Source organism: Enhydra lutris, unplaced genomic scaffold, assembly GCF_002288905.1.
Source record: "Enhydra lutris kenyoni isolate GAN:26980312 unplaced genomic scaffold, ASM228890v2 scaffoldscaffold67, whole genome shotgun sequence".
Classification (NCBI taxonomy): domain Eukaryota; kingdom Metazoa; phylum Chordata; class Mammalia; order Carnivora; family Mustelidae; genus Enhydra; species Enhydra lutris.
The window spans coordinates 1,353,278-1,366,772 of NW_019154151.1; the positions used below are offsets into that span (position 1 = coordinate 1,353,278).

General features: G+C 38.3%; 1 protein-coding gene across 1 annotated transcript in view; it reads left to right on the forward strand.

Moving 5' to 3' along the window:
* The window catches only part of LOC111159209 (protocadherin 11 X-linked), a 583,780-nt gene that overhangs the window by 358,928 nt on the left and 211,357 nt on the right, over window positions 1-13,495 (forward strand). Inside the window, 1 exon segment of the mRNA XM_022521651.1 lies at window positions 9,401-9,430. Coding sequence (XP_022377359.1) covers window positions 9,401-9,430 — 30 coding nt within the window.

The following is a 13,495-nucleotide window of genomic DNA, read 5'->3' on the forward strand; positions in this document are numbered from 1 at the left end:
TTCAGAAAAGATGCATAGTATGACTTCAATTTTTTTCTGTTTGTTAATACCTGATTCATGAGCTAATATATGATCTATTCTGAAGAATGTTGCAGGTGCACTTGAAAACTATGTGTATTCTGCTGTTTAAGATGAATGTTCTGAATATATTTGTTAAGTAGATCTGTTCCAGTGTATCATTCAAAGCCACTGTTTCTTTCTTGATTTTCTGTTTAGATGATCTGTCCATTGATGTAAGTGTGGTATTAAAGTTCCATACTGTTACTGTACTATTATCTAACATTTCCTTTATGTTTGTTATTAATTGCTTTTTTTTTAATATTTGGTGTTCCCATGTTGAATACATAAAGATTCCCCATTGTTATGTCTTTTTCTTGGATTATCCCTTTTATTTTTATATAGTGTCCTTTGTTTCTTTTTACGTATTTGCTTTAAATATAGTTTGTCTGATATAAGTATTGCTATTCCTGCATTCTTTTTTTAAGGATTTATTTATTTATTTATCTGACAGACAGAGATCACAAGTAGGCAGAGAGGGGGGCAGAGAGACAGGAGGAAGCAGGCTCCCTGCTGAGCAAAGAGCCTGATGCAGGGCTCGATCTCAGGGTCCTGGAATCATGACCTGGGCTGAAGGCAGAGGCTTTAGCCCTCTGAGCCACCCAGGCACCCTTATTTCTACATTCTTTTGAGGTATAGATATAAGACAGATATTTCTCCATCCCCTTACTATCAATCTGCAGGTGTCTTTAGATCTCAAATGAGTTTCTTGTAGTCTGTAGATAGATGAGCCTTGTTTTTATATCCACTCTGATGCCCTATGTCTTTTGATTGGAGCATTTAATCCATTTACATTCAAAGCACCAGGCTGTGAGCACTTCATAACCATTTCTTCAAAAGCCATTTCTTTAAGGAGCAGAAAACATTATGGCTTTTTCTAACACAGAGAAGAAGACAGAGACTTAGAAAAAAATGCCAAATCTGAGGAATTTATCTCAAATGATAGAGTATGATAAGTCCATGGCCATAGATCTAAGACAAACAAATACAGGTAATATGTGTAATGGAGAATATAAGGCAACTATCAGCAACTACTCATTGTGCTTGAAAAAAATATATATGATATCAGTGAGGCCCTTACCATAGAGATAAAAGAGTTAAACAAGTATTAGAGATGAAGAGTGCCATAAATGAGATTAGAAACATGCCTCGTGTAACAAATGGCTAGAAGAAGCAGAAGAATGAGTTAGTGACCTAAAAGACCAAGTAATAGTAAGTAATGAATCTGAACAAATGAGAGAAAGAATTATGCAACAAGAGAAGACACTGGGAATCAAGTGACTCTATCATATATAATAGCATTTGAATTATAAGAAGAAGAAAGAGGAAAGGGGGAAAATTGTTTAAAATAATACCTGAAAACTATGTTAATCTGGGAAGAATACTGACATCCAACCAGATCTAGGAGGCAGTGAGAATTCCCATCAAAATCAACAAAACCAGGCAAAAAAAATACATTTTTAATTTTTTTTTTAATTGAGAGAGATTGAGTGAGTTGTGAGAAGGGCAGAGGGAGAGAATCATCAAGCAGCCTCTCTGCTGAGCACAGAGCCTGATGGAGGCTCAACCTCATGACCCATTAGGTCATGACCTGAGCTGAAAACAAGAGTTGGATGTTTAACCAACTGAGCCACCCAGGCACCCCAATAACAAGACATACTTAATTAAATTGCAAAATACAGAAATAAAGAAAAAAAATTTAAAAGCAATGAGTCAAAAGAAGTCCTTAGCTTACAAGGGAGACCCATAGATGTAGAGTTTTTTCAATGGAAACTTGCCAAGTCAGAAAGGAGTAATATGATATATTCAATGTGCTAAATGGGAAAAACATACAAAAAATACTCTATCCGGTAAGACTATCATTCAGAATTGAAAGAGAGAGAAAAAGTTTTCCAGACAGGGATGCCTGGGTGGCTCAGTCAGTTAAGTGTCTGCCTTCAGCTCAAGTCATGATCCCAGATTCCTGGGATCGAATCCCATATCAGGCTCCCTGCTCAGCAAGGAGTTTGCTTCTCTCTCTCCCTCTCCCGCATTCTCTGCTCCTCCCCCTGCTCATGCTCTCTTTCTCTCTCTCTCACTCACTCTCTCTCAAATAAATAAAATCTTAAAAAAAAGTTTTCCCAGACAAACAAATACTAAAGTAATTCATGACCATGAAACCAGCCCTACAAGAAATATTAAGGTTTACTCTTGGATAGAAAGAAGAAACCAAAAGTGACAAAGAAAAAAAAAGGGAAGAGAGAAAATCTCCAGAAACATTGACACAACTAGTCAAATGTCAGTAAATACAAATCTATCAACAACTTATCTGAATGTAAATGAACTAAATGCTACAATAAAAAGAAATATGGTGTCAGGATGGATTAAAAAAAAAAAGACCCATCTATTTGGATCTATTTGGTGCCTACCATAGTTTCATTTTAGACTCAGAGACACCTGCAGATTGAAAATGAGGAGACAGAGAAAAATTTGTCATGCAAATGGACATTGAAAAAAAGCTAGAGTACTAATACTTATAGCAGAAAACTAGATTTTAAAACAATGACTGTAAATAAGAGATGAAGAAGGTCACTATATCATAATAAAGGGGACTACCAACAAGATCTAACAATTTTATATATTTATGCCCCAAACATGGAAACACCCAAATATATAAAACAATGTATAAAACAATTAATAACAGGATCACCTGGGTGACTTAATCCGTTAAGCATCTGCCTTCTGCTCAGGCATGATCTCAGGGTCCTGGATTCAAGCCCTGCATTGGGCTGCTTGCTCAACAGGGAGCCTGTTTCTCCCTCTCCCTGTACCACTCCCACTACTTGTGGTCTCTCTCTTTTTTTTTTAAGATTTTATTTATTTACTTTACAGACAGAGATCACAAGTAGGTAGAGAGGCAGGCAGAGAGAGAGGGGGAAGCAGGTTCCTTGCTGAGCAGAGAGCCCCGATGCGGGGCTTGACCCCAGGACTCTGGGATCATGACCTGAGCTGAAGGCAGAGGCTTTAACCCACTGAGCCACCCAGGCACCCCTACTTGTGGTCTCTTGCTCTCTTTTTCAAATAAATAAACAAAATCTTGAAAAAATAACAAACATAATGGAATCATTGATAATAACACACAAATAGTAAGGGACTTTAACTTCTCACTTACATCAATGGACAGATCATCTAAGCAGAAATCAACAAGGAAATAATGGCTTTGAATGACATGCTGGAGCAGTCTGGCTTAACAGATTGCATCCGAAAGCAACAGAATACACATTCTTTTCAAGAGGACATGGGGCATTCCCCAGAATACAATCACATACTTGGTCACAAATCAGGCATCAAAAAGCACACAAAGATTAAAATCATACCATGCATCTTTACTGACCACATCATTCTGAAACTTGAAGTCAACCAAAAGAAAAAGTTTGGAAAGACCACAAATAAATGCAGGTTAAACAACTTGCTACTAAAGCATGAATGAGTCAATAAGGAAGTCAAGGAAATTAAAACAAACAAACAAACACACATACATACATGGAAACAAATGAAAATGAAAACACAATGGTCCAAAACTTTTGGGATATAGCAGAAGCTGTCTTAAGAGGGAAATATTTACCAATATAAGCCTACCTTAAGAGGCAAGAAAAATAACTTAACCTTGCACCTAAAGTAGGGAGGAAAAGAACAATAAATGAAGCATAACTCTAACAGAAGAGAAATAATCAATATTAGAGCAGAAATATATTATATATATATAAAAAAAAAACCTGACAAACAAAACAACAACAACAACAACAAAACACATTAGAACAGATCACAGAGACCAGGAGCTAGGTCTTTGGCAAAATTTATAAAATTAATAAACCCTTAGCCAGACTAATGTAAAGAAAAATAAAAAGACTCCAATAAATTTAATCACAAATGAAAGCAGAGAAATAAAAGCCAATACCACAGAAATGCAAGCAATTATTAAAAATGTTATGAACAATTATATGCTAACAAGTTGGCATAATGCACAACTGGGAACAAATGGATAAATTACTATATACATATAAACTACAAAAACTGAAGTATAAAGAAAAAACAAACTTGAACAGACTGATAACCAGCAATTGAATCGGTAATCAAAAATCTTAACAGCAAACAAAAGTCCAGGATCACATGGCTTCACATGTGAATTCTACCAAATATTTAAAGGAGAGATAATATCTATTCTTCTCAAAATATTCCAAAAAATAAAAAAAAAAGGGGATATAGATAAGGAAGATGTGGTCCATATACACTATGGAGTATGATGCCTCCATCAGAAAGGATGAATACCCAACTTTTGTAACAACATGGACAAGACTGGAAGAGATTATGCTGAGTGAAATAAGTCAAGCAGAGAGAGTCAAGTATCATATGGTTTCACTTATTTGTGGAGCATAACAAATAGCGTGGAGGACATGGGGAGTTAGGAGAAGGCAGCTGGGGGAAATTGGAAGGGGAGGTGAACCATGAGAGACTATGGACTCTGAAAAACAATCTGAAGGGTTTGAAGAGGTGGGGGGGTAGGAGGTTGGGGGAACCAGGTGGTGGGTATTAGAGAGGGCACAGACTGCATGAAGCACTGGGTGTGGTACAAAAACAATGAATACTGTTATGCTGAAAATAAATTTTAAAAAATGATTAAAGGTAAAAAAAAAAATAAAAACTGTAGATTTTAATGACCTAAAAAAAAAAAAAAAAGAAGGGGAAACTCCCTAATTCATTCTGAGGCCAGCAATACCCTGATACCAAAACCAGGCAAAGACTCCATTAAAAAAGAGAACTACAGGTCAATATTCCTGATGCACATGTGTGCAAAAATTCTCAATAAAATACGAACACATCAAATCCAACAGTATGTTAACAAATATCATTCACTATGATCAAGTGGGATTTATTTATGTGCTGCAAGCTTGGTTCAGTAGTATCAAATCAATCAGTGTGATAAAAGAAAGGATAAGAACCATATGATCATTCAAATATTGCAGAAAAGCATTGGACAAAATACAACATCCATTCATGATAAAGACCCTCAACCAAATAGGGTTAGAGGGAACATACTTCAAAATAGTAAAGGCCAAATGTGAAAAATTCACAGCTATTATTACCCTCCATGGGGAAAAAACTGACAGCTTTTCCTCTAAGGTCATGAGCAAGACAGGGATGTCCATTCTCACCACTATGTTACTTAATACAGTTTGTAAGGTCTTGCCACAGCAACCAAACAACACAAAGAAATAAAGGACATCCAAATCAGCAAGCAAGAAGTCAAACTTTTGCTATTTGCATAAGTCTTTGAGGTGACATGATACTCTATACAGAAAACCTGAAAGACTCCACCAAAAAAATGATAGAAGTGATAAGCAAATTCAGTAAAGTTGCCATATACAAAATCAAAATACAAAAATCTTTTGCATTTCTACATACAATAATGGAGCAGAAAGATAAATCATGAAGTCAATTCTATATATAATTGCATCAAAGCCAATAAGATACATAGGAATTAACTTCACCAAAGAGGTAAAAGGTCTGTATTCTGAAAACTATAAAACATTGAACAAAGAAATTGAAGATGGCATAAACAAATGCAAAACTATTATATGCTCTTATATTGGAAGAAAAAAAGATGTTAAAATGTCTATACTATCCAAAGCACTCTACACATTTAATGCAATCCCAATTGAAATACCACCAGCACTTTCCTACAGCTAGAACAAACAATCCTAAAATTTGCATGAAAAAGTGAAAACCCCAAATAACCAAAACAATCTTGAAAAAGAAAAGCAAAGGTGGAGGCATCAAAATTCCAGACTCCAAGTTACATTACAAAGCTATAATGATCCAGACAGTATGGTACTGGCACAAAAACAGACATAGATCAATGGAACCTAATAGAAAACCCAGAAATGGTCCCACAATTATATGGCCAATTAATCTTTGACAAAGCAGAAAAGAATATCCAATGGGAAAAATACAGTCTATTCAACAAATAGTGTTGGGAAAACTGGACAGCAACAAGTACAGGAGTTAAACTGGACCAGTGTTTCACAGCATACAGAAAAATAAATTCAAAATGAATGAAAGACCTAACTGTGAAACAGGAAACCACCAAAATTCTAGAGGAGAACACAGACAGTAACATCTTTGACAGCAGTTGTAGCAACTTATTACTATGTCTCCTGAGGCAAGGGAAATGAAAGTACAAACAAACCAATGAGACTACCTAAAAATAAAAAGCTTCATCACAGCAAAGAAAACAGTCAACAAAACTAAAGTCAAATTTTGGGATGGGAGAAGATATTTGCAAGAGATATATCTGATAAAGGATTAGTATCTAAAATCTGTAAAAACTTATAACACTTAACACCCAATAAAAACAAATAATCCAATTTAAAAATGGACAGAAGGGGAGACAAGATGGCGGGGAAGTAGGAGGAGGCCCCATTTCAACCGGTACCCTAAAGTGAGCTGATTACCTACCAAAGAACTACGATCACTCATGAAATCAGCCTGAGATTAGAATTATACACTTCTGGATCTCTATGGGGGCAGAAGAGGCCAGTGGGCAGGGTAAACCTGAGTAGGAATGTCGGGCTGATATCGGAAGATAAACAAAAGGGGGAGGGAGCCACCAGAAGTGAACCATTGGAAACTAGTACCCCAATACAAGAGTGCCCTGCGACTGGGGACCAGCATTAACATGGAGTCTGGTTAAAAGCACTCAAAAAAAGCAAAGGATTGCAGGGGGAAATTGTGGGAATCGGAGCAGTTAGGGACAAGGGCTTAAATTCCCAGACCCAGGACAGCTACCCCTGGTGCTGAGCCAGAGAGAGAGCAGCGGAGAAACCAGGTCTTGGTCCCTGAGCCATGAGCTCATCTGAGAGTGCATGGTGTCTGGCTCCCATGAGGGGCTGGGAGCCTAGCCAGCCGGCAGAAGCACAGACATTTTGCAGTCCCCATGCACGCACCGTGCCGTGCTATCAGAGCCTGAGTCTCACCTCACACCCTTCTCTGAGAGAGGTGCAAGCAGGCGCCAGCCCGGCACTCTCGGACCTAGAAAGACCAGGCATTCCCAGCCTGTGCCAGTGGGAAAATCTCCATGTGCGATCGCTGCTTGGAACCTCTCTGGCGGTCTGGAACTGCCCAGACAGACGCCGCTGTTGTGGTTTTGGGTACAAGCAGGAGTTCCTGTGTCCCCAGGGACTGCGACTCAGAACATGCTCTGCCAGTGGCCGAGGGGGGACTTATGTGTTCTCCAGCACTGAGAGGGGAACAGACTGAGGGTTCTCTCTGAGAGAGAGGTCTGGGTGCAGTTTGCTTTCCTCTAAACCTCCAAAACCCATCAAAAGCTGTCAAGGCGAGAGAAAACAAATGAACAAACAAACATAAAACCCTCCAGAGAACAAAAGCCTGAAAAACCGGTTTCCTCAGAGCCCACCCCCTTGAGGGGGGTGGGAGGACTTAGAGAACATTGCCTGAAAACCCAGTTGGCAGGCCCCTTCCCCAGAAAGTCAACCGGGGGAGTGGGGGGAAGACAGCAAGAGAACAACCACCACTACTTCATAGATACAACTTTTATTTTTAATTCATTCCCACTATTCTGGTTCATTTTTTATATAATTTTTTTAACCTACTTAGAATCACAGTGAGATGTCCAGTACATCAAATTCCATAATAACCTTTCAACCTGAACTTTTTGATACATATACCCATGCTTTATCTTTTGCTTTTCTATTTTTTAACTTTTTTTAAATTTTAGTTTAGTTTAGTTTACTTTATTTTTAATTTTTAATTTTTAATATTCATATAGAGTTAAACTTCAAGGTAATCCCCTTTCCCCCAATCAATGCTACCCCTATAGGAAAACCAATTTTTAATCCCCCTTTATCTTAGGAAAATTGAATCCTTTAACAAAGGTATCAAGATACATCCAGGAAGAATCAAAATAACCTTCCTCGCCCACACTGAGAATTTATTACCACTCTCCCATCTTTGTCTTCCACCAGTGTTTCTGTGTTTTTGTGTTTGTCCTGATAGTATATAAATCTTATACTTGGGGTTCTTTCTGACGAGGTTTTTTTATTTTTTTATTTTTTTTGCTTTTATATATATATATTTTTTTCTCTTGTCATATACCTTTATCAGTCTTTTTGTTTGTCTGTTTTTGTTTGTATATGTCATAAATCTTACCTTGCAGTCCAGTTGGGCTGAGCTTTATCTTTTATCTTTCTTTTTTTCCCTGTCTTTCTCTCTCTCTCTCTTTTCTTTTTCTTTTCTTTTTTCTCTCTTTCTTTTTTCTTTCATTGGGGTGGGGATTCCTGATTGCACAGAAGCTTTCCAGGGTGCACCTTGACTGCAACACAGTCGACACATTTAGATACATCCGTTCAGTCATCTCTCACCAACATGACTAGGAAGAGGAATTACCAACAGAAGAAAAATTCAGAGGATGGGCCTTCTGCAACAGAGCTAATGGCTATCAACATAGACAATATATCAGAAATGGAATTCAGGCTAACATTATCCAGGCAATAGCTAGGTTGGAGAAAGCCATGAATGAACAAACGAATCGATTAGGGCAGAACTGAAAGCCACCAGGGATGATGTTCACAGTGCTCTCAATGAGTTCCAATCTAATCTAAATTCTCTAAAAGCTAGGGTAATTGAGACAGAAGATAGAATTAGTGATCTGGAGGACAAACAGATAGAAAAGATCAGGAGGAAGCCTGGAACAAACAACTTAGAAACCATGAAAACAGAATCAGGGAAATAAATGATGACATGAAACGTTCCAATGTCAGAATTATTGGAATCCGTGAAGGTGAGGAGAAATAAAGAAGTCTAGAAGATATAGTGGAAGAAGTTCTCCATGAAAATTTTCCCAATCTTACAAATGGAACCAGCGTTCATGTACTAGAGGCAGAACGGTCTCCCCCCAAGATTACAGATTCTCGAAAGTCCTCAAGACACCTAATAGTAAGAATGAGGAACTGTAATTGTAGGCAGGCCCTCTTGAAGGCAGCTAGGACAAAGAAGCTCCTTACGTACAGAGAAAAGCCAAACAGAATAACGTCAGACCTGTCCACAGAAACCTGGCAAGCCAGAAAGGGCTGGCAAGATATATTCAGGGCACGAAATGAGAAGAACATGCAGCCAAAAATACTACATCCAACAAGACTGACATTCAAAATGGATGGAGAGATAAAGAGTTTCCAAGACCAGCAAGGCTGAAAATATTATGCGACCTCCAAGCTGACACTGCAGGAAATATTAAGTGGGTTTTATAAAAGAGGAAAAATCCTAAGAATAGCATTAAACACAAATATAGAGACAATCTACAGAAAGAAAGACTTCAAAGGTAACACGATGTCAATAAAAAAGTATCTCTCAATAATCACTCTCAATGTGAATGGCCTAAATGCACCTATAAAATGGCACAGAGTTGCAGATTGGATAAAACGACAGGACCCATCCATATGTTGTCTACAAGAGACCCATTTTGGACCTAAGGATACACCAGACAGAAAGTGAAGGGATGGAGAAGCATCTTTCATGCCAGTGGGCCTCAAAAGAAGGCCGGGGTAGCAATTTTCATATCAGATAAATTAGATTTTAAACTAAAGACTGCAGTCAGAGATACAGAAGGACACTACATCATTCTTAAAGGGACTATCCACCAAGACGATCAAACAATTGTAAATATCTATGCCCCCAATATGGGAGCAGCCAATTACATAAGAAAACTATTAATCAAGATAAAGAGCCATATTTATATGAATACATTAATAGTAGGAGATCTTAACAGGCCTCTCTCAGTAATAGACAGATCATCAAAGCAGAAAATCAATAAAGACACAAGAGCATTGAAAGACACATTGGACCAGATGGACCTCATAGATATATACAGAACATTCCACCCTAAAACAACAGAATACTCATTCTTCTCCAGTGCACATGGAACCTTCTCAAGAATAGACCACATACTGGGTCACAAATCAGGACTCAACCGACACCAAAAGACTGAGATTATTCCCTGCACATTCTCAGATCACAGTGCTTTGAAACTGGAGCTCAATCATAAGGAAAAGTTCGGAAGGAACTCAAATACCTGGAAGCTAAAGACCACCTTGCTTAAGAATGCTTGGATCAACCAGGAGATCAAAAGAAGAACTGAAACAATTCATGGAAACCAATGAGAATGAAGACACTTCAGTCCAAAACCTATGGGATACAGCAAAGGCGGTCCTAAGGGGGAAATACATAGCTATCAAAGCCTCCCTCAAAAAACATTGAAAAATCCAGAACACACCAGCTGTCTCTAGCCCTTAAAGAACTGGAGAATCAACAACAAATCAAACCATTTCCACACATAAGAAGGGAAATAATCAAGATTAGAGCTGAGATCAATGAGGTAGAAATCAGAGATACAGTAGAATGTATCAATGAAACTAGAAGCTGGTTTCTCGAAAGAATCAGTAAGATCAATAAACCATTGGCCACACTAATCCAAAAGAAAAGAGAGAAAGCCCAAATTAATAAAATTATGAATGAAAAGGGAGAGATCAAAACTAACACCAAGGAAGTAGAAACAATCATCAGAAGTTATTATCAACAGTTATATGCCAATAAGCTAAGCAACCTAGATGAAATGGATGCATTCCTGGGAAACTATAAACTCCCCAAATTGAACCAGGAAGAAATTGGCCACCTGAATAGACTGATATCTAGTAACGAGATTGAAGCAGTGATCAAAAAACTCCCAAAAAACAAGATTCCAGGTCCTGGAGTATACCCTGGGGGAATTCTACCAAACTTTCAATGAAGAAATAACATCTATTCTCCTGAAGCTGTTTCAAAAAATTGAAGCAGAAGGAAAACTTCCAGACTTTTTTTTATGAAGCCAGCATTACCCTGATCCCCAAACCAGACAAAGACCCCAACAAAAAGTAGAATTTCAGACCAATATCCCTGATGAATATGGATGCTAAGATTCTCAACAAGATCCTAGCAAACAGGATCCAACAGCACATTAAAAAGATTATCCACCATGACCAGGTGGGATTCATCCCTGGGTTACAAGTTTGGTTCAACATTCACAAATCAGTCAATGTGATAGAACAAATCAATAAGAGAAGAGAGAAGAACCACATGGTCCTCTCAATTGATGCAGAAAAAGCATTTGACAAAATCCAGCATCCATTCCTGATTAAAACGTTTCAAAGTATAGGGATAGAGGGAACATTCCTGAAGTTCATAAGATCTGTCTATGAAAAACCCACAGCAAATATCATCCTCAAAACAAAAAAGCTCACAGCCTTGCCATTGAGATCAGGAACACGACATGGATGCCCACTCTCACCACTCTTTTTCAGCATAGTATTAGAAGTCCTAGCAACAGCAATCAGACAACAAAGAGAAATACAATGTATCCAAATTGACAATAAAGAAGTCAAACTCTCTCTCTTCGCAGGTGACATGATACTTTATATGGAAAACCCAAAAGACTCCACCCCCAAACTACTAGAATTCATACAGCAATTCAGTAACGTGGCAGGATACAAAGTCAATGTCCAGAAATCAGTGGCTTTCTTATACACTAACAATGAAAATACAGAAAGGGAAATTAGAGAATCAATTCCATTTACTATAGCACCAAGAACCATAAGATACCTGGGAATAAACCTAACCAAAGAGGTTAAGGATCTGTACTCAAGGAACTACAGAACACTCATGAAAGAAATTGAAGAAGACACAAAAAGTTGGAAGACCATTCCATGCTCTTGGATCGGAAGAATAAACATTGTTAAAATGTCTCTAATGCCTAGAGCAATCTATACCTTTAATGCCATTCTGATCAAAATTCCACCGGTATTTTTCAAAGAGCTGGAGCAAATAATCTGAAAATTTGTATGGAATCAGAGAAGACCCCGAATTGCTAAGGAAATGTTGAAAAACAAAAATAAAACTGGCGGCATAACGTTACCTGATTTCAAGGTTTACTACAAAGCTGTGATCACGAAGACAGCATACTACTGGCATAAAAACAGACACATAGACCAGTGGAACAGAGTAGAGAGCCCAGATATGGACCCTCAACTCTGTGGCCAAACAATCTTCGACAAAGCAGGAAAAAACATACAGTGGAAAAAAGACAGTCTCTTCAATAAATGGTGCTGGGAAATTTGGACAGCTATATGTAGAAGAATGAAACTCGACCATTCTCTTACACTGTACGCAAAGATAAACTCGAAATGGGTAAAAGACCTCAACGTGAGATGGGAATCCATCAGAATCCTAGAGGGGAACATAGACAGTAACCTCTTCGATATCAGCCACACCAACTTCTTTCAAGATATGTCTCCAAAGGCAAAGGAAACAAAAGCGAAAATAAACTTTTGGGACTTCATCAAAATCAAAACTTCTGCACAGCAAAGGAAACAGTCAACAAAATGAGGAGGCAGGGGCACCTGGGTGGCTCAGTGGGTTAAAGCCTCTGCTTTGGCTCAGGTCGTGATCCCAGGGTCCTGGAATCGAGCCCTGCATTGGGCTCTCTGCTCAGTGGGGAGCCTGCTTCCTCCTCTCTCTCTCTCTCTCTCTCTCTCTCTGCCTGCCTCTCCGCCTACCTCTCCGCCTACTTGTGATCTCTCTCTCTGTGTCAAATAAAATCTTTAAAAAAAAAAACAAACAAGGAGGCAACCCACAGAATGGGAGAAGATATTTGCAAATGACAGTACAGACAAAAGGTTGATATCCAGGATCTATAAAGAACTTATCAAACTCAACACACACAAAACAGATAATCATATCAAAAAATGGGCAGAAGATATGAACAGACACTTCTCCAATGAAGACATACAAATGGCTATCAGACACATGAAAAAATGTTCATCATCACTAGCCATCAGAGAGATTCAAATTAAAACCACATTGAGATATCACCTTACACCAGTTAGAATGGCCAAAATTAGCAAGATAGGAAAGAACATGTGTTGGAGGGAACGTGAAGAAAGGGGAACCCTCTTACACTGTCGGTGAAAATGCAAGTTGGTGCCGTCACTTTGGAAAACAGTGTGGAGATTCCTCAAGAAATTAAAAACAGAGCTTCCCTATGACCCTGCAATTGCATTACTGGGTATTTACCCCAAAGATACAGATGTAGTGATAAGAAGGCCTATCTGTACCCCAATGTTCATAGCAGCAATGTCCATAGTCGCCAAACTGTGGAAAGAACCAAGATGCCCTTCAACGGAAGAATGGATAAGGAAGATGTGGTCCATATACACTATGGAGTATTATGCCTCCATCAGAAAGCATGAATACCCAACTTTTGTAGCAACATGGACGATACTGGGTGAGATTATGCTGAGTGAAATAAGTGAAGCAGAGAGAGTCAATTATCATATGGTTTCATTTATTTGCAGAG